The sequence below is a fragment of the Colletotrichum chrysophilum genome (genome assembly GCF_026319265.1).
Source record: "Colletotrichum chrysophilum strain AFK26 chromosome Unknown scaffold_4, whole genome shotgun sequence".
Classification (NCBI taxonomy): domain Eukaryota; kingdom Fungi; phylum Ascomycota; class Sordariomycetes; order Glomerellales; family Glomerellaceae; genus Colletotrichum; species Colletotrichum chrysophilum.
This window is the reverse complement of record NW_026517291.1, coordinates 583,362-603,242: the sequence shown is the minus strand read 5'-3', so window position 1 is coordinate 603,242 and position 19,881 is coordinate 583,362. Positions and strand designations below refer to the sequence as shown.

General features: G+C 54.8%; 9 protein-coding genes across 9 annotated transcripts; 4 read left to right on the top strand and 5 right to left on the bottom strand.

Annotated features, from left to right (window-relative positions):
* Positions 1-1,053: 1,053 nt before the first annotated feature.
* COL26b_001066 (uncharacterized protein) lies at positions 1,054-1,345 on the top strand (the record flags this gene model as incomplete). The annotated part of the gene is made up of 2 exons (XM_053174025.1): positions 1,054-1,217; positions 1,321-1,345. The coding sequence occupies 2 exons, from the start codon at positions 1,054-1,056 to the stop codon at positions 1,343-1,345; spliced, it is 189 nt and encodes a 62-aa protein (XP_053042142.1).
* A 55-nt stretch (positions 1,346-1,400) lies between these two features.
* COL26b_001065 (uncharacterized protein) lies at positions 1,401-2,128 on the top strand (the record flags this gene model as incomplete). The annotated part of the gene is made up of 3 exons (XM_053174024.1): positions 1,401-1,558; positions 1,613-1,762; positions 1,861-2,128. The coding sequence occupies 3 exons, from the start codon at positions 1,401-1,403 to the stop codon at positions 2,126-2,128; spliced, it is 576 nt and encodes a 191-aa protein (XP_053042141.1).
* A 2,392-nt stretch (positions 2,129-4,520) lies between these two features.
* On the bottom strand, positions 4,521-5,740 carry COL26b_001064 (uncharacterized protein; the record flags this gene model as incomplete). Its single annotated transcript, XM_053174023.1, has 2 exons — positions 4,521-5,380; positions 5,635-5,740. The coding sequence occupies 2 exons, from the start codon at positions 5,738-5,740 to the stop codon at positions 4,521-4,523; spliced, it is 966 nt and encodes a 321-aa protein (XP_053042140.1).
* A 1,072-nt stretch (positions 5,741-6,812) lies between these two features.
* COL26b_001063 (uncharacterized protein) lies at positions 6,813-7,245 on the top strand (the record flags this gene model as incomplete). Its single annotated transcript, XM_053174022.1, has 2 exons — positions 6,813-7,019; positions 7,114-7,245. 2 exons carry the CDS (start codon positions 6,813-6,815, stop codon positions 7,243-7,245), a joined length of 339 nt encoding a protein of 112 aa, XP_053042139.1.
* Positions 7,246-7,350: 105 nt separating this feature from the next.
* Positions 7,351-8,394, bottom strand: COL26b_001062 (uncharacterized protein; the record flags this gene model as incomplete). The annotated part of the gene is made up of 5 exons (XM_053174021.1): positions 7,351-7,616; positions 7,671-7,938; positions 7,993-8,018; positions 8,080-8,172; positions 8,235-8,394. 5 exons carry the CDS (start codon positions 8,392-8,394, stop codon positions 7,351-7,353), a joined length of 813 nt encoding a protein of 270 aa, XP_053042138.1.
* Positions 8,395-9,471: 1,077 nt separating this feature from the next.
* COL26b_001061 (uncharacterized protein) lies at positions 9,472-12,288 on the bottom strand (the record flags this gene model as incomplete). The annotated part of the gene is made up of 3 exons (XM_053174020.1): positions 9,472-9,993; positions 10,048-12,014; positions 12,165-12,288. The coding sequence occupies 3 exons, from the start codon at positions 12,286-12,288 to the stop codon at positions 9,472-9,474; spliced, it is 2,613 nt and encodes an 870-aa protein (XP_053042137.1).
* Positions 12,289-13,886: 1,598 nt separating this feature from the next.
* On the top strand, positions 13,887-14,575 carry COL26b_001060 (uncharacterized protein; the record flags this gene model as incomplete). Its single annotated transcript, XM_053174019.1, has 3 exons — positions 13,887-13,998; positions 14,055-14,148; positions 14,203-14,575. The coding sequence occupies 3 exons, from the start codon at positions 13,887-13,889 to the stop codon at positions 14,573-14,575; spliced, it is 579 nt and encodes a 192-aa protein (XP_053042136.1).
* A 324-nt stretch (positions 14,576-14,899) lies between these two features.
* On the bottom strand, positions 14,900-15,967 carry ARG13 (Amino-acid transporter arg-13; the record flags this gene model as incomplete). The annotated part of the gene is made up of 2 exons (XM_053174018.1): positions 14,900-15,790; positions 15,857-15,967. The coding sequence occupies 2 exons, from the start codon at positions 15,965-15,967 to the stop codon at positions 14,900-14,902; spliced, it is 1,002 nt and encodes a 333-aa protein (XP_053042135.1).
* A 1,596-nt stretch (positions 15,968-17,563) lies between these two features.
* PRP28 (mRNA splicing protein prp28) lies at positions 17,564-19,705 on the bottom strand (the record flags this gene model as incomplete). The annotated part of the gene is made up of 1 exon (XM_053174017.1): positions 17,564-19,705. The coding sequence occupies one exon, from the start codon at positions 19,703-19,705 to the stop codon at positions 17,564-17,566; it is 2,142 nt and encodes a 713-aa protein (XP_053042134.1).
* Positions 19,706-19,881: the final 176 nt, after the last annotated feature.

The window sequence follows — 19,881 nt, the reverse complement described above, 5'->3', positions numbered from 1 at the left end:
TTGAGAATGTGTTGAGGGTTCGTTCATGAGACGTGCGGGGTGGCTTTTCGCACCGACGGCGGCCTCGGGCGCCATTGGACGGAGTCAGTTAGTGGACCAGGGAAGCTCGACTTGTCGTCGAGCTCTGAGAACCATGGGCGGTTTTCTGAGCGTCGAGTCTGAACGTCGTTGCTAAGCCCCCCCTAGTCCGGAGAATAATGCGACCTCCGACCAATCCAAATCCACAATCGGCCGTCACCAGGGCCCACCTACAGATCGGCAATCTACGTCTTATCCCGCGCATCTTGCCAAGAGACTGCCCAGACATCGCCCAGACAGCATCGCCATCCACATGCGGATCACCGCAAGCCCAGGTCGACAACGCTGTCACTGTCATCTTGTTTCAAGCGCTATTCCTAGCCTTCCTCCGCACTCGACTCAGCATCAGTGCATCATTGGTGACAAGATGAGTTTGACGATGGATCCACCGGTTGGTGCAGGTGGTCGTCGACTGAAAAATGGAGGCGGGTCTAAAGATGACGGCGCAAAGTTGAGTTGCAGTAGCGTCTGGCAGCTCGTGAGCGTTGTTCTTGTGCCCATGTCAACTCTGAGCCAATCTTGCAATCGCAATCTACTTGACAAGCCTCTCTGGAGCTTTGTCTTTCTATCCCCACCCGTCCGTCCCCAAGCCTCTGTAGGAGCATACACCGGGGTGGCCCTTCGGTAGTTGTAGGACCACGACGACCCCTGCCCGCCATCAGATTGTGAAAGCACCCCCCTGCCGCACACACGCAAGCCTGGGCAAGTCCGCCCCATGCTAGAATAACCCTGCGGATCGGTGACTTTACAAAACGAGTCCTTCCTACTTGGTATAAAGAAGCAGAGCCTCTTGCATTACCACCTGTCAAAGTGTCAGTACCATCAGCCTTCTGTCATCCGGAACCACCAGACGACATCGAAAGAAGACATTCATATACAACTTGAACATCAGTGTCTACAGCAACACACAGCATAGTTGGACTACGCTCAACCTGAACAACAACGACACAACTTGCCGCCAGACCGTTGCCCAAGATGGTTGCCAACGAAGAAGACTTTACGCCTTATGACCCTATTCGATGCGCACACTACGCCCGTTTTGCTTCACATCTTGACAGATGGCAATTCGATCTCCTTTACTGGCTCCTCTTCGTCTTCAACTTGTTCATCCTGTTTCTTGCAGCATGGGGATACACTCGGTAAGTTCTCCGCAACGCCGTTGTAATCACGGTCTATTCTCAAACAGTCTCACTGACCAACTGTTCAGGACATTAGACGCCGTTGCGGACCTGCCACCGACAGACTCAAAACGAAAACAGGCAATTAGACGCTGTATCTGGTTCAGTTTGGGATGCGTGTGTGTCTCTTTGGTAACGGTCATCATGGAGGTTTTCACTTTGATGGCCTTGCAGTTTTGCGACGGAGAAGATCTCATGTCACTTTACTGGTCGACTTTCACCATGATCCAGGTCGGATCTCTCATTGCCGTGTGCGGAGTCATTCTGGCTCTGGTGCACTCTTTGAGACAACGCAGAAACCCGTATGTCATCTCTCTAGCTACCCCCTACACCGTTCATTTACTAACGACTTACAGACCTTGGGCTCTGGCTCTCGGCACACCGGTTCTCGTCATCGCAGGCCTGTTCCACTACCTTCACGGCTGCATCACTAGGAGGGTTAAGAGGGCCGCCAATGCTAGGAAGAGGAAGATGAGCGACGCCAACACCTTGCCAATGAGCCAAGTGTAAGTGCAATCTCAAAAATTTTCACCTGGCAGGCATCGTGGCTGCCCGATGATACCTGCCAAGGTAAAAAAACGATCCGTGCTAACACGCCTTCCAGAAACACCATTCAAGCTGAAGCCTCTGATGAGGACGAGGGTATTCAGGGAGCCGAGATTATCGGGCTCACAATGGACGGCGGCCCAATCATCCACTTCAAGGACGCCGTGCCATACAGCATGCCCGACTCGAGCGAGATCATCGGGCGCTGCTCCAACGACAAGCCGATTGTTGTCTGCCGGCGCGATGGCTTCCAGCTAATCTACAACGGCACGGACTCGAGAGCGCCATCCCCTAATCCGGCTACCAAGCCTGGTGCCAGTGGTTGAGGCGGCGACGACGGGTCCGTTACATCCCGCGGCGGCAGGCCCCACCCTTGCATCGGTGCGGCGAAGTCAAAGGCAAAAAAGGCTACAGTCTAGATCCCGCCAGATCGACCAGCATATGGCGACCCCCACGTCATAACACCAGGCACGAACGAGCAGAGTCCCTGCAATTGGGACCGCCAGAACGCCTCTACTACGGCACGCTGCACTTTCAGCTACGCACACACTGGAGAACTATGACTTTACAGACTACGAGACGCCCGTATCCGCCCGGAGCGGCATAGCCCTCATTCCCCACCCGCTGTGTGCAGCCACCTCTACCTGTCCCTTTTGGGTTTATGGGATTCTCCCTTTCTCGCCGCCTTGGCAGGAACATCCCTGTCGTTTTACTTTTCTGAGCGGGCGGCCCTACGAATACAGAACCACCAGCAACGCAGAAGCGCCAGCCTCTACCACCGGCTACTAAGGCGGCTGGGCAGCGAACCTAGCTACTACCGTACGGGCCGCCCAGCCTCTTAGTCCGGACACGTCCTCCCGCACTAGCTGGCAAAGCCACTACCACCTGACTACCGGGCGGGCGCCGGAATGACGGTCTCCAGAAGACGGACTCTTGGTGGCAACAGCAAGCGGAGCACCAAGCCGATCATTGACGGCTGCGAAGGGGACCTCGTCTCCTTGCGGATTCCGGCCGAGGCGGGATGACGATGTCCGTCTTTCCCATCACCCCGACCGGTTCCACCTTTCTTCACTTTTTTTTCCTTTTCCACGCCTGTCCTCTTTTTTGGCTTTTCTTGGCGGATACTCTCTTCTGTATGTCTTTTTCGCCGCCTTTCTTGGCACCCCTTTTCTCCTCTCATTCTTGTGTATGTTTTGTTATGCTCCTGAATCCACATTGCGGGCTTGGCGTTTTGGGAGATGCACTGGCGGGCTATGGACGGGAGTCAGAGTGTGAGTGGAGAGGGAAAAAGACTGGAAAGAAAGGGAAAAGACGGGAGGGAATGGCCCTTCGGAGACGGTTAGAGGAGGGGTGTGCACGCATGTGTCGAAGTGTGCTGTGCGCACCATTATCCGTGCTCTTGTAATGATCCCTGTGGCACGGGCGAGTGGGTTGAAATTGAATAAAAAAAGTTTACTTTCCATACGGGTTCCTGTCTAAGTGCATCAGGCCGGTGCACGAAGACTTTTTGGCGCGTCAGTTGGTTATCACAAAAGTCGAACCCCTGACTCTGATCAGCTTTCCTTTTTGTTTTTTGTTACATTCGACGGGGAGGTTTTCCGTCAGCCAGCCTCCAGGGGTGTTGTCACTAGCGTCGGCATTAGTTCTTCTTGGGCCCTACGAGAATTGAAAACGGGACACGGGTTGGGCAGAGAACAACGGACTCCGGGTGGCTCCTGTTGTAACATTCTCACATGCCGTCACTTCTCACCGGAGTTCTCTTTCTGGACATGGGTCATTGACAAAATGAGACTAGGCTTGGACGATGAGAAGACGGAAATCAGATAAGCCGCGAGTTCACATTTCTCGGCACTCATTAAGAACGGAAAGGAATGTTGAAGCGCAGTGGTAGCGTGCGTTGTGCGTTGTCATGTGGCTAAGAGGAAACCGTCACCGCGCAAAAGCCAATGGTTCGAATGCCAAGTCTTTTGGGCCGTGATCATCGTCATCTCAACAACCGTGATGATGCTGAGAGTAGTGTGAGAGACAGAAGGAGTGAAGAGAGGCTGGAGAGGACGAGCGCGCGCACGGAAGGAGGGCTTGCTTGTGTGGTCCTTTCAGGGTCCGTGGCTTTTGCTCCTGTTCTTGGCATCACTTATCACCGCTCAGGGCCACAGGGCCTGTATTGCGTACATCATCACAAAGTCTGCAGTGTTCGAGCTGGCCGCAATCAGTCTTGTTGGTTCAGTGAAGTCTTCCAAAACATGTTTCTCCCGCTAGCCCCGAAAAGATCGAGTCGATGGACGAGGCCGCGCAACGTGCTGCGGGCACATGTTCTTGGCCAAGAGTGAAATGAAACACGCAGAGATAGGACAAACGCAGATCACATACACAGCCCACCATCGTAGCGGTAGAATGTTTTTTCAGTTATCTCGGATTTTCTTCCTTGTTTTACGGTTTCTTGGATTACCGCAGACACCGCGTCCTTCCCGTGGGCGGGACACCATGTCTCACATGCCTATCTAGAGGTATCTTGCGTGCTTTTCCTTTTTCTTTATGCCAAATGATGACGGGATAATGTATGCTGAACACCCCTTTATCTCTCCCGCCTCTTATCCTTCTCGCTGACGGTGTTTTCCCACCCTCCCTTTTTTTCCCTGATACATCCGTATGAATGCTATTCCGGGTCTGATATGGCAGGAAACGGTCAAGTCTGTAGCAGGTCATGTGCTATAACGGCTATTGCAAGCGCCCCGCCTTGCCGATTTGTAATATCTCACCAGTGAGACGGTCGTCACTGCGCAGGACCGGCCACGACTCGCCGCCGGCCTTGGCGAGAGTCACCTCGAGCTTAGTGCCAAGGACCTTGAAGGTGGACTTTTCCGCATCAATGGGCGCGAACAGAGGCACCTCGGCGGTGTAGCGCTTAGGCGGTGAGTCGGAAGTAGGCAAGTCGAGCGCGATGGACTGCGACTTGAACTCAATCTTGGCAGAGTCCTTGACGATCTTCTTGAGGAAGAAGGAGGCGATAACAGTAGAGGGAGTCTGGTAAAAATCGTTGCGAACAGTGTCAAGCTTCTCCTCGCCTCCATCGGCGGCGGCTCCCTTCTTCTTACCGCTGCCGATGAACAAGTGACGGTTCTTGGTCTTGCAACCCTCAATCTTCATGAACTGGTCAAACTCAAGCACGCGGCGCTTGCAGCAGCTGTAGCCCTTGGAACCCTCGTGGAAGATGGGGACGCCAGGGTGGTGGACACAGGACTCTGCATCACGGGAGGAGCCCTTGCGGTAGGTGGCCGAGCAGGCCTTGCGGCGGCAGGTCGCGCCATCGGCAATCTCGAGGGAGGCGTCATCGGACTCGGACTCCGGGGGTGGAGGAGGAGGAGAGGGAGCGGCCTGGGCCTGGGTCTGGGAGAGGGGCTTGCGCGCCGGGGCCGGTGCCGATGCGAGCTTGTCAAGAAGGGCGGCCGCAGCAGCGTCTTCCTTCTTCTTCTCGATCTGGGGTGGCAGGTCGGTTGTAGAGTGCTTGCCGGTTGTGCAGGGGGGGATGGTCATAAACTCCTCAAAGGTAAGGACGCGGGGCTTGCAGCATTTCCAACCTGGCAGTGATTTGCAATTAGCTTGTGTGTTACAATCGACGACATTATTGGGAGGAGGGAGGCTAAGCAAGGGATGCGAAAGGTTCGGAAAGCTTCAATTGGGCGGGAGGATGGGGGGGAAGAGGGTGATCCCTATCCCAGTTCACGGGACAAGAACGGGAGCGATGGGAGTCTCCATTGAAATGACGAAGTGTAAAATAAAGGTAAGATGAAATCGGCAGTGCGGTGTTGCATGGTAAGCGGAAAGTGAGTACCTTTCTGGCCTTCGTGGAAGATGGGAGGGCCGGGGTGGTAGACGCATGGCTCCTCTGCATCGGTGTAGACCTTGCCGCAGCCTTGGTGGACGCACTTCTCCGCCATGGTGTGGGATGGCTCGCTGTCGTTTTCGCGTGTTTGTTTGGGATTTGATGATGTTGCGATCGGGAGTCCGTAAGTAAGCCTGAAGGAGGGAGCTGGATCGCGAAAGGAGAACAAGAAAGAAAAGTAAATCCAGAAGCGACAAGTGGTGACGTTTGAGGGAAGGAAGGGCACGCTGGCGGCGGGCGGGTCCTGCTTGTTTGTAAATTGCTCGAAAGGAGCCCCCGTAAAGTGGAAGGTGAGGGGCAGTCGTGGCCGACGTCGATGTCGCCGCTTCGGTGGAGGGGTTGCTATGTTCTCCAGGATTCCAGAATTTCCCAGGGGTCCCGGCCGCCATTTACTTGCGCCGTAGCGGCTCAAAATTATGCATGTTAGGCACGAGCTCCGTCATATGCCCCCTCTGATTCGTCCGCCGCGCTCGCTGCGTCTGTCTCAATTGGTTCACCGCCTTCCTCGATAAGATACCCTGCTGTGAGCTGACATTGGAAGAATCGACCGAAGGCCTACCAGCCAGGACCTTGCACAATATCGGCGCGAAGGCCGGGGTAGGAGTTCAGTTGGAAACATGCCTCCGTACGACGAGACCAACCACAACCAGCCCACACTTTTGCCTTTTGCTGTCTCTTTCCTCACAGACATTACCAATTGCAACGCTCTCTTCACTCTTCACCCTGGGCTGTCTACAACAACTCTGCCGCCCACACCCAATCATCATCGGACATTTTGAAACCAACACAACGGGCGCTCTTCTCACGCCCTCCATACTGCCTGCCAGCACCGTCATCTCACCTCTGAGAGTCTCCCACGCTGTTCAGACCCTTGTCCTTGGCCCCCTAACCTTCAGCTCGACAGCTCACATTCCCATTCTTCCATTCTCAGCTGACAGCGAAAACGAGGCTGTTTCACAGCCCTTCGAGCCTCTTTCCCGTCCCGCCATCCTGGCATCTCACAGCAGTACGTACTCGGAACGGATACATCTGCACCAAGGGCGTGGTTTCCGGCGAACACGTCACTTATAGAGGCAATCGCGAATCTTTCGGTTGTTTGAATTTCTTAGCTTGATTGATCGTCAAACATGTTTACTCCAACACGGCGGCTCTTTCAACAAGCCCTCGCATGCCGGATCACACTCTTCACTCGCGATGGGTGCGGCTTGTGTGTAAGGGGGAAATCGGCCCTCTCCGCCGTGTGGGATAAGAGGCCGTTTGACTTCACAGAGGTTGAAATCACGAAGCCAGAATTTAAACGGTGGAAAGACCTATACGATTTCGATGTGCCTGTGGTAAGTTTACCTGAGCGACAACGAGGGAGGCAGACGTCCGATGTTGGCAGCTCGAGTGCACTTTACACCAAACTCACGTTCACTTCTTCCCCAGATCCACATCAGCAAAGCCGAGGCCCCTGAGGAGGACCCAGACCCCAGAGTCGTGGGCAAGGCCGTCAAGCTCATGCATCGCTTCGATCCCGACCAGATCGAAGCCAAGATGGACCAGGTTGAGGGCAAATAAACGGATACTTTAAACGCGGCCGCAAAGGTTTTGGCCCGGAGCCGAAGCAAGAACATAGCCTACATAATCGCTTAATTCTTCATTTCAACCGCCCGGGTCAGTCGTTTAATATGATCCACCCTTGGCTGGCTTCGCCGCCCCGCGGGCTATGTTCAAAGATTCCGCCAAGGTGTACTGCAATGCCGTGTAGTCCGTCGCTACGCTAATCATATCGAATCCCTTGTCTCCAAAGAACTTCGACTGCTCTCCTGAGGTGCAGAAGATGCCAGCCTTCTTGCCCGCCTTGTGGGTGGCCTCGAGGATGCGGTCAATGGCATCACTCAACTCCTTCTTGATGACGCCGTTGATCACTGGGTGGCCAATGTTGTTTCCTGCAACTCGGTTAGACTCATCTCGTGATTGGTACCCATGACGTTCTGACTGACCAAGATCAAAGGGCCCAATGAACAGTACATCGATACCCTCAACCGCAGCAATGTCCTCGACCGAGTTTAAAGCCTCTTGAGTCTCAATCTGTACCATCGTCAACAGACTGTCGTTGGCCTGCTGCAAGTACTCGGTCATGGTGGGCGCCGGGTTGAACCTCTCCATGGCGAGGGGCGACCCGAAACCCCGTCGTCCCCAAGGGGGAAACTTGGCGGACTGTACGAGGTCCTTCGCCTCTTGAGGCGTGCGGAGCAGCGGGACGAGGATCTGTCTTTCGTGTTAGTGATGCCCCCGTGTTCTTTTGCGTGTTCGTGATTTTACCCCGTGAGCACCACAATCCAAGGCGCCTGCGTCACGTCATCAGCAGTATGTTCTTCAAGCCTCATCGCCACACATGGGAGCCCTCACGCTTGACCATCCAACCCTGCATGTCCGGCAACCTCACAATTGGCGATACGCCCGCGGCGGCGATGGCGGGGACGGCATCGTGCATAGCCCCGTCTGGATGAAGTCACGCCGTCAGCTCGGTGTCCTTGGCAAAACCCGAAAGGGTTCCACGTTACCGTCAATGTTTCCGTGTTCGCAGTCGACCAAGACCCAGTCGATGCCCGGGCTCTTTGCGAGAACCCGGGAAACGTTGGCGCCGGGAATCATCTGCCACAGCCCCAAGCTGGGCCCGGCTCCCTTGGTGAAGGCCGTCCTGAGCCTGTTGGCTGCCTGCATTGCGGACATGATTGCTCAAACTAATAGAATGTAAAAAGGGTATGATGTATTAGAGATTGAGGGTGAATCCTCGACCGCAAAGGTGTTTATTATGTACGTCTCAATGTCACGATGTTCTCTCCCGGAATCGGCTCACTGAACAACACGAGTTCCTGTCTTCCGCGCCTTATGTCAGAAGTCTCAGTGCGGGGGTCATCACCTGCGCGGGGTGAAGGCCGCCGCGGGAAGCTGGAGCCCCTGCCAAAAGGACCAAAAAAAGGGCACTACGTACTGGAATCACTTAGCAAACCCCCGACAGCCGGATAGCCTCTCCCGCGGCGAACCGGAAAGTGGCTACGAAACCTAGGCCCGTACGCAGCACAAAACCCATGAGACAGTTCAGCGTGATTGGGGTTTATTGCGGGCAGACGTGGGGAAAGCTGCGTGGGAGCGGGGTACGGGTGCTCTGGCGTCTATTGGAGTAAAACGTTGGTTTATGTCGTCGATGGCTGTTCCGTCTTTGAATTATCATAATAGTTGCTTCGACCTAATAATCGATCTGGCGTATTTCTCACTAAGCTTCATCAGGGATCGTAGGTGTCACATGGTATAGGCTATCCGAGGATTGGGAAAGTCCAGTATATACTTGGGTTTTCCGCCATGCAGTTGCTAACAGACTCGTTTAACACGTGTAATATAACAAGAAGAATCGTAGATCAGGCTAATAAAGGTTTGAGTTGAAAGACACTCCTAGTGAAGACCTATAGCAGTACCTACTCATGTTCAAGGAGCAAGACAATGGTGCCGCTCCAAGCAAATGTCAAGTGGAAGTACTACTATTGGAGATAAGAGTAACAATGAGGTCCACATTCGAGAAATAGTTTGATGTAAAGTGATAAGATCAGATTTGCAATTCCTAGCTAGCCCCCAATTTTGTAATTTACATAGTACAGCACATGAACGTAGCTCCATGGTGCGAATGCCGCGCTAACTCGCGTGTAAGACTGTTGCTGCAAATAACGCCTGCTGCAGTTAAAGCCCCAAGGTTTTCTTGATCTCGGCCTTCAGACGGCCAAGACGGCTGGCGCGTTGTTTACCCTAATAATTCAATTCTCCACCACCGCCGCCAGCAACATGGTCGAGATCTTCGTAGCTCTTGAGACTACGACCTTGGGTGGCCTCACGAGGCCCAACTGCCGCTCCTCCAGCAGCACCGTCTCCCCATTTTCCGGCGCCCCCACGGCCTCTTCCACCCATGCCGCCGTCCCAGCGCGGGTTGGGGCGACGGTCATAGGGACCGCTTCGGTAGTTGCCACGGCCACCTCCCATGCCTCCGCGGCGGATCGGACCAGGCCCACTGCGCTCATCACCGCCGCCATTCCAGCCAGACTGCACGCCCGGATGTCCCCCACCCAGGAATGGAGGGAAGCCGCCAGGAGGCATAGGGAATCCGGGAATCGGCATCATACCATTCATGGTGAAGTTTTGCAAATTGAAACCTCTAGGAGTTCCGGTTGCAGGCTGACCATTCGAAGGCGGGAAGTGGCCATTTGAGTTGGCATCCGTTCTTGACGGAGCGATATGAGATGGATCCATAACATAAGCATTGATGAGATGGAACTGCAACATGTTAGCCAAGGAAGCAACTGTGAATTGGGAAATAGGAGTGCTTACCTCTTGCTCAATGCTCTCGAGCCACTCGGCGTGACGCTTTTCAACGTGCTTCCGCCAGAAGTGCTCCTCCTTGAACAGCTTGACACACTCTGGAACCTTGCATCTCCACTTGTGCTCATCCTCTTGCTTGACGTACTTGAGCGTCTCGTCACTGACGGCTTCCTCAACTGAGCGGCCTCCAAGTTTGCGAAGGTCTACGGTATCAGGCTCCAAAATCTGCATGATCTTGTCCTCGAAGGTCTTGACCCAGTTGAAGGCGCGCAGAAGCTGTTGTTCCGCCTTGCCAGTAGCGCTGCGAAACTTCTTGTCACCATCGGCAGCCTCGCCTTCTTCTTCGATCTCACTGCGCTTCTTGCCAGGGAAAGGCTCGCCGTTGGCGCTAGCACGAGCAACGGCCTTCGCGGCAGAGCCGAGAGTGCTTCTTGGGCGGCGCAAGTGGCCACCGGGACACTTGCGGGTAAGCTCGTGGATGGAGTCACTCTCAAATACACAGAAGAAGCAAAAGTTGAAGACGCGTCTGAGATACTCAATCATGAGATCCAATTGCTTCTTCTTCACGAGCAACTCTTCATCGTCGGTCTCGTCCTCATCGACGGCGCCTTCGTCCTCATCGTCGTCGATGGCACCGTCTTCACCGTCTTCCATGCCGTCATCAACATCAAGGTCGCGCTCCCGCTTGGCCTTGGGCTTCTTGGCGGTGACGGTCGGCTGCAGGCGGCCAGCGTTTTTAAGATCATCAACCCTCTCCTCAATCTTCAAAACAGCGTTGAAGTCGGAGCCAAAGTCCTCTTCGAACTTGTTGACCAATCGCTGAACAAGACCCAAATCCTTTTCGACCCGTTCCGGGGCAGAAAAGAGGTCCCAAAGTGCCTTCTTTCTAGGGTGAGTGGGTGGGTTGTGTACGCCGACGTGGCAAACAAAGTCGCCTCTGACTTCGTCCTTCACAGTCTTGCCATTGATGGCGTCCAAAGCTTTCTCAGCGGTGGATACTACGGCAGGTGACTTCAACGGCATGTCCTCATCCTCATCCTTGGGGTCCGCACGGTCAACCACCGCAGGGGCGACTTCTGATGACGGATGAAGCATGACCCATCCAATGCGGTGATACCGTTTGCTGGGGTTGGGATCGGAAAGTGAGAGCCACTTGAAGCCACCCTCGTCCTCTCCAAGATGCTCCTTGCAGAAGGTCTCGAGGTTCTGGCGACTGACATGAGGCGCGATGGTCTTGATCAGCAAGGTCGGCTGGTAAAGGTTCTCATCTCGGATATCGGCACCATTGGCGGGAACAAGGTCTCCGACACCGAGAATCTCGTTCGCAGCTGTCGCCTCGCCCTCTTCCTTTTCGACGACACCACCGAGTCCATTGCTTTCACTCTTAGGCAGACCCTCGAGAGAAAACTCGTCGAACGTGCCAGACTCAAGGTCCTGCTCCCATTGACCATAAGCGCCCCGGCGGAACTCGTTAAGTTGTGACCTGAAGCCGTCGCGAATCTCAGGGACGTAGCGCTCACGGAACCACTGCTCCTTTTTGTGCTCGGCAACAAAAGTGCGTGCCATCTTGGCCTGAAGCTCTTCTTTGTAGGCATCGTACGCGGCCTGAATCTTGGACTTCTCTTTCTCGCGTTCCTCTTGAGCCTCACGAGGGCCGCGAACCCGTTCCGGCTCGCGTCGACGTCCACTTCGTTGGCGCTCCTTCTCTTCCTTGATCTTCTCGTTCATGCGCCACCACTCGCCAAAGTAGGAGAATCCAACTTGGTAGGGGAGCTTGACCGGGTCCGCGAGGGGGTTGACAGTCATTGGAGCAGGGCCGCTGTCTTGTCCTGGGACGTATCGATCAATATTGGACGGCGGGGAGCTGATGCGTCTGTCTCCGCGGTCATCTCTGTTCCCCCTGCGATCGTCATCCCTCCGCCCGCCGGCATAGTCATCGCGGCCGCGGCCTCTGGGCTCGTATCGGTCGACAGCAGCTGGTGATCGTGAACGACGTCTATCGCGACGATCGTGGCCTACAAGATGAGGTAAGCAATGAACCCTTATTGCCGGAGGCGACGCCATTGACGGGAGGCCCTGAATCTACAGAGATTCGATTGATGGGGTTTAGGGAATGAAGTACGCACCAGGAGACCTGCCGCGGTAGAAAGAATCGCCTCGATCGTCCTTGCGCGTGTCGTCGCGACTGCTCCACGTCCTGTCGCCCGGCGAGCGCGCGGAGGCGTCTCGGTGAGAAGAGTACGAGTCCATCTTTGCCTTGTTGTTGCTGAGTCGCGGTAAACAAAACCAGAATGGATGGTCTCTGTTGCTCTTTGTTGACGTGCGGAAATGGGCGGCCGTTCAGCCTAGATTAAGTATCGCGTCGGGTAGCCGCGTTCTCGCTTCTCATGTGGTGTCGGCCGCTTGCTCGATCGGAGGTAAGGAAAGCAAGGAAAGAGGGCGCCTGTTGTTTGGCAACGCGATTGCTGTTAGAGAAATCATTCTTGCAGGAAGGAGCGGCTTTCTGTGGAAAAATGGGAACAAGAGAAAGAGAATTGAGAATTCGGGAGGATAGCAGCAGCAGAAAAGTGGTGCAATTGCCGTCTGGCAAAGATGGAATAAAAACGGCTCGTCTCTAATAGGAGCGACGGAGCAAACGGAAGAAGAAGAAGTATTGGTGCCAAATGAGGCCGGCTTGATAATGTGGATTGACAAACGGAGGATGGGTGACTTTTTTCTTCTGGACAGGGAGCCGGGCAGGAGAGTAGAGAATGTGTTTGGGGAGGAGGGAAGACAGGAGTAAATTGTATCTTGGGGCAACCGGATCAAGGGGATGAAGGGACAATGGGTGCGCCGAGTAAAGATGCTGCAGAAATAAAAAGGGAGAACGAACTATTTCGGTTGCGAGGGCGACTGCCTCGACGATGAAGTGCAGAGTCGTTGTGGTCCAAAGCGGAGGACTCTGAGATGGACGAAGCAGAGTTGGGAACGGGGAGGCTGACCTAGCTGCTGCCGAAGGGCGACGAGACACGAACAAAGGTTCGGCTGGGGAGACCCACTGATACCAAAGGAGGCTTAGCGTGTCCAGAGACTCCTCTTTGGTGCATATATCTTATTGTGGCATATTACCCGCTGTGGCTGAGACTTGTGGTACCACCTTTGGATTTGTCAATATGTGGTGAGTTTGGGTCGTGAAGAGAAGCAATTGTCACCTACCAACTCGACAAAAGGGAATCAACATGGTTTCTCTCCTCAAGTGCCAGGAAGGAAGCCACGATGTTGCAAGGCTATCGGCAGTCGCGCAGTAAGCGGCATAGCTCCCAGCTGTTCACAGCCGCGGCAAACTGACCGTGGGTCACGTCAAATATTCCCGTCAAGCTAGAGGTGCCCTGGGCTGCAGAACAGTGGCCGATCCCCAGCGATCTCCAGAGCTTCACCCCTGTAGCGACAGGAACATGTCCATCTAAGGAATGGAGTCCCCATCTGTCAGTCTAAAAAGGGTGACAACGCGACGATTTGTGACAGTTGTCGCTAGCCAGTCCTTTCTCAAGAATTGCTAATCACCTGTTGAATCGTAAGTTCATCACCCACTTTCGGCATTTGTGTTCCCCATTTCCCTTTTCATTACAAAGGTCGTGTAAAAGTGCCAGTTACCAGTGAAATTCAATACATTGCGTCATAGCTCTGTAGCTATCTCGCATGTCGGAGCAGGACCCGCCCCGAGGCATACCATCGCATGTTCCAGACGAACATAGACCTCGACGCACCTCTCCTATATTATAACAAACATCGCCAACTCTTCTCAACTGCATCTGCTGACGTTGCATCGTTCAAGTTGATACGTTTCCATAACCTACCGAGCCACAGACATGACGACCTTCATCCCCGCCCTGACCTTACCCCACCAGGTATTCGAGAATGCCGCGGCCTCGATCCTGTTGCCCATTGCTCTAGGAACAGCCGTCGGCTACTCATCTAGACGTGAGTCTATCTGTCTCTCCGCGCGACCTTCAATTTGCTAACCCAAACGGCCGCAGCCAAAGATACCCAAAAGACCTATGCCGCCATCAAGAACCCGCCCCTGCGCCCCCCGCCGTACGTCTTTGGTCCCGTATGGACTCTCCTCTATGGGTATGCCTCCCTTCGACGCCTCCATTCATGCATGAGCTGACATGGAATAAACAGCATGATGGGTTACGCCGCCTACCGCGCCGTCCACAACGGGCTCTCTCCTTTCTCTACAATTGAGCAAATCAACATGACCAAGCAAGGCGCGACCCTCTACACCATCCAGCTCGGCCTCAACCTCATCTGGATGCCCCTCTTCTTCGTCTGGAAACGCCCAATTGAGGCCACTGTCGATATCGTGGCTCTGCTCGGAGTGAACTCCTACCTGACCTACCTGTGGGGCTCCGTCGACCGTGTCGCCGGAGGTCTCCTTGTCCCCTACCTCGGCTGGCTCGGCTTCGCTACCTACCTCTGCGCCGGCGCTGGATACCTCAACAACTGGGATCTCAAGGGCGCCGAGGAGAGGGCCGCCGCTGGCAAGAAGGAGTAGTGCTACTTGGGTTCAGGTTGCGTTGGCACCGAAAAGGGCGGAAAAGAACAAAAACAAGAGTTAAATCAAATGTGACTTTTGTAGGCGTTCAATTTGTCTTCTGAGAAAAACTCCCCTAGGTTTTCTAAAACCAATAAATGACAGAAAAAGGTTGATATCCATGCTCACGTCTACCTCTTCTAATCTCATGTGAAGAACATTTTACATCTGTTTATGTATATACCAGCCGTCCCGCTACGCCCTCCAAAATGCCATTTTATGGACCAAAGCAAAACCCATCTACCCGCCCAAGTCTAGGATATCAAAAACGAAGAAACGGAAAGTCTACTGCATGGGGAATTGTCGCTTGAGACCGTCAAAAACCATGAAAATGAAGGCCGAGCTGGGCGCGGAGCGCAGGCAAGTGATGCCGCATCCCCGGTACAACCCCCTCAACCCATGTTGCTGCCATACGACAGCACCCTCCTGCCAGAACGTCCGGCCCCGCGTCGCATCGCCGATGGCTGCCGTCTGCATGCGCGACTTGATCGTGTCGGCGGGGAAGAAGAGGAAGTTGTACGAGACACCACCAGAGGCTCCCGCCAGAGCCTGCTGCCATAGCGGCAACGGCTTCGCAGCGAGCGCCTCCTTCTCCGACTGGCTCTTCGCCGCCCTACCGTTGAGGTGGTAAAACAGCTTGGTCACTGTCTCCTTGCTGCCGAACCATGCGGCGCAACCGCCCGATTCGCGGATCAGCGTGCCCATTTGGCCGACCCAAAAACCCTTGATGCCATTGTGTTGGTAGATATCGCGCACGACGGCCAGCGGGCGCAGCTGTGGCGGCGCGGAGCCGTCTGCCCTCGCAGGCGCCTGGATCTTGCACTTGACGAGCTCGACCGGTGTCAGGACGTAGGATGTGAAGAAGCCGGAGAAGGCGCCTGTGAACCAGAGCGCGCCCAGAGAAAGCTCTTGGCCTTGGGGTGTTATGCCGGAAGAGTAGACCGCGGCGCGACCGATGCGTTCGAAGAAGAACAAGCTGCTGTTCTCAAGAGCGGCGCCGACGAGCGGGGCGCTGATGCCGCGGTAAAGACCGAGGACACCCTCGGCCTTGATAGACTGGCGGAAGCAGTCAAGCGGGCCCTTGTAGCGGAGGGGCTGGTTGTCGGGCTGGGATTGAAGTCGGACCTTGACCGTGTCGAAGGGGTATTCGATGTATTTGCCGACTACACCGGCGACCTGTGCGAAATGCCCTCGTTAGAAGACTTCCTCTACAGCTTTAGGGACGGGGGGCGCGCGACTTACAGATCCGTACACAATGTCCTCAATCGCCTCCAACGCCGCGGTGCGGCTCTTCTTCAACGAGACCGGAGCATCATGGTGGGGGATGTCCATGGCGGCGCCTGCAGTGTCCATCATGTTGATAACTGGAACAGATATGTCGCACAATCTACCTCTGCTTTATGTCGTCGTCGTAGGTAGGACAGAGGGCGGACGAAGGGCCAAAACCCCTCGCAGTAATGCCGCAGCAAAGGTCGGTGAAAAAGAGGGGGATGGATTGGTTGTTTGCTGGCTGATCCTATATGCTTGCTTGGTGCTTGTTGGCCGTTTTGCCGCACAAGACGCAATATCGCTCAGCAGCAGCTGCGGCCGCAGGCAGCAAAATGTAACAGATGCGCCAGAAAGGAGCAAGTGCAGGACGGATGAATAGAAGTCTATTCAGCACTGTCCTCACTGCTCCCCCTCGTGCTGAGTTGAATCAGGGAGGTGGGATGACCATAGGACGGTGGGCGCGGGGCAACTGCGAAAAGTAGCCGTACAGAGTGTCGGTCACTCGGAGCGCGTTCCCAAGAGACCGTTTTTTCTTGTCGGTTTTTCTTTGCTGTCGCAGGCTGGGCGAATGAGAAAAGTCTACCGATACCGGGGCGGGCTTAGTGGCTCCGGATCACAGTGTCGATCGAGCTAGCCAGCAGTGACAAAGTGCCTCCTCTGTTCAACAAGAAGGACAAAAAACCGCGCGCGCTAACACGTGGAGGTCGAAGAGGACGAGGAGGGAGCCCAAGAGCAGAGAGGGAGGGAAAGAGAGGGGAACGGGGGAGTAATTGCCAACCCTCTCAAGTCATGACTTGGCCGACGACCCCTCAGGGTTAATACTTATACAAAAACCATGTGAAATGGGAAACGGTGAAGATCCGAAAATTGTGGAGTGTTTAGGCGCAGCAGAAGCAGTAAACTGTGAAGCTAGCACTACCTACCGTACCCAGTAGCCTTCGGGCTCCGTGGATGCGGAACAAGGGAAGGGAACATGTCAAAATTTTTCTCTTCAAAGTCTTGGGTTCAAACTGATTCCGCACTCTTTTGCAGCAAGTTGCAGGCGCCTTGCGCAGCCCAGGCCCAGAACGCCCCGGGGCCCTGACATCAGACCGAGAAAAAAGTGACCCGTGGTGGGGTTGACTTGGCTTGGTCGGCGGGAGCTAGCCTTGGAAACCCCGAATCCTTCCCCGCTGTCAGGCACACTTTGGCAGGGAGCAGCATTTGCCCCGCCACCAGCCCCGAGGCGCCGAACGCTTTTGGCTCGGACATAGTAGATTATCACGATAATCGCGGCAGGAGGTCCATCGTGTGGTGGGGTCGTCATCTATTTGGGTGGTACTGCAGTTCGATGGTTTCAGTGCGCCCGTGGCCTGTGGGCTTCAAAAGTGCGCAAGCGACCCCCGACCCCGTCCCAAGAATGGGGTTGTTCCGATCTGAAATGTTTCCCGCTGAAGATTATTCACCAGAGCTTTTTGTTGGAACGTTTTTTGAAAGCAGAGCGTGCGATGGCGAGGATGATGTATGCAGATATACTGGTTGAAGAGAGGCGATACAGAAACCCAGCGACAAGAACGAAACATGGTATGTGTGCACCGGTATTACTTTTTTGGACTACAGGACACAGCGGCTGCCCTCCCGAGAAACCCTGTTCCGAGTACGCCATTCCATTATTCATAACAACCTAGTCTACAGGCCCCGCTAGGCCATCTTGTGTCTCTTGACAGGTCTCGACTGTGCGGCTTCATGCCGACGAAGCTCCTCCGGTACCCTGGAAAGTGAGCTCTTGGAGAGCATCTGCTTAAGGTCGTAGTACAGATCGGTATCTTCGTTGCCGAGGAACGTAATGGCGACACCGCTCTTGCCCGCACGACCCGTACGACCGATACGATGGGTGTACGCCTCGATGCTTGACGGCATGTTGAAGTTGATGACCAGGGACACGTCCGGCACATCGATACCTCTTCCAGCCAAGTCTGTGGCGACAAGAACATCTGTCTGACCAGCTCGGACGGAAGCAAGGGCTGCCTCTCTCTGTTCCTGGGTCTTGCTTCCGTGAAGGGTGACCGCCGAGTAACCCATATGTTTGACGTCTCTCGCGACAGCGTCGCAATTGCGCTTGATGTTGACGAATACGATGATGGGTGGAGCATACTCGTTGGACGCAAGGATTTCCTGCAGACGCTTCTTGCGCTTGTCCTCGCCGGATACAAACTCCACCCGCTGCTCGACCGTGTCAACAGCCTCGCCAGCGTTACCGATTGTGACAATTGCTGGTCGCCGTAGGTACTTTTTCGCGATTTTCTCAACGAGCGGTGGCATCGTGGCCGTGTACATCATTGTCTGTCTGTACCGGTCCTTTCCACCAAGATACCTCTTCATAATAGCTGCATTCTCTGCTTCTTCGGTGTCTGGCTTCTCGTTCGTCACGGGCAAGGCATCGAGAATCTTATTGACCGACTCCTCAAAACCCAAATCGATCATGCGATCAGCTTCATCCATGATGATGTAGCAGCACTGCGAGAGGACCAAGAGGCGTCGCTCGATGCAGTCTACCAAACGACCGGGGGTTGCGACAATGATCTCGGCACCGTTGCGCAGCGCGAATGCCTGTTCTTCCAGAGAGTGACCACCGACGATACTGACTACTCTAAAACCAAGAGGGCCGGCGAACTTCTTCGCCTCGGTCTCGATCTGCTGAACCAGTTCACGCGTCGGTGCCAAAATGAGTGCGTAGGGGCCGTCGTTGCGGTTGACCTCGGTGAGTGGCGGTAAGTCTGAGATGTAGACAAGCAGCGGTAGCAAGAACGCAGCAGTTTTACCGGAACCTGTGACGGCAACACCGATAAGATCTCTGGCTTGCAGCGCGATGGGGATGGCGGCTCGCTGGATGGGCGACGGCTCTGTGTACCCAACTTGATCGATGATATTGAGCAATCGTCGGGGTAGACCAGACTCTTGCCAGCTGCGCATCGGGTTGGGGATGAGACCGCCCTTCGTTGCGATGCCGAAATCCTCCTTGAAAATTCTCCAGTCTCGCTCGCGCATCTCGTCGAGGGCCTTCTTGGACCAGTGCTTCGTAAGACCTGTACGATCTGCGCGCTCCTTCGCTCGGTCTCGAGCCTTGTAAAAGTCGTCCATAAACTCCTGAGCGCGTCTCTTGCCGTTCTCAGCGTCCGTCTGCTCAATCCTTTTGGCTCTGGCAAGTGCAATACTTTCAGCCTCTGCGTTGAACTCGCCTGCGAGACTGCCAAATGTGTATGACTTGAGCGCCAAGCTTGACTCGTATAAAGGATCATCGTCTCGCGTGGTGTCTTCCTCGGCGTCCCAATCGAACTTGAACTCGGCTGCTCTCTTCCGCTTCTTCTTGACGGAAAATTTCGACTCCTTATTGACTTCCGGGCCGAGATATCGGTTGCGCAGTAGCTCTGCTTCGATCGTGTCGGCTGATTTCTTCTCTTTTCCGTCTTTCGTTGTCGCCTTTTTCGGTTCGGGCTTGTCCCGTCCTCGTCGTCGTCCGCCATCGTCGTGCTGGTTCATAGCTTTTGGGCCGGTCGGGACTCGATCGGGGGCGCCGATGCCATTTGTGCCGTTTGTGCCGTTCGTGACATTTCTTCCGTTACTGGTGTTCGCCTTTGCCAGCCACTTCGCCTCCCGTTCGGCCTTTTCGCGCGCCTCAGCTTCGGCTTTCCGCTTTTGCTCCTCTTGCTCTGCTGCTGCCTTTTCCGCCGCCCGTCTCTCGCGCTCTTTTTTTGGGATGAAACGAGGCTTCGCTGCCTCGGCGGCTGCGGCCTTCTTTTGACGGAGAATCTCCTCCAAATCTAAAGGGGCGCGTTTGCTCATCTTGGGCCTGATGGTAATGATGGGTTGGTGTTTAAAGACGGCGAAGGTCGGCTGGGTTGTAGCCTTACACAATCTATCGTGGCGCGTCTAATGGGTGCACGGGCCATCGAGGTCACTCATGAAAAGCTTCCACACGTCGCTTCAGCCTGTGGCCTCCTTCCGTTGTGTAATACACG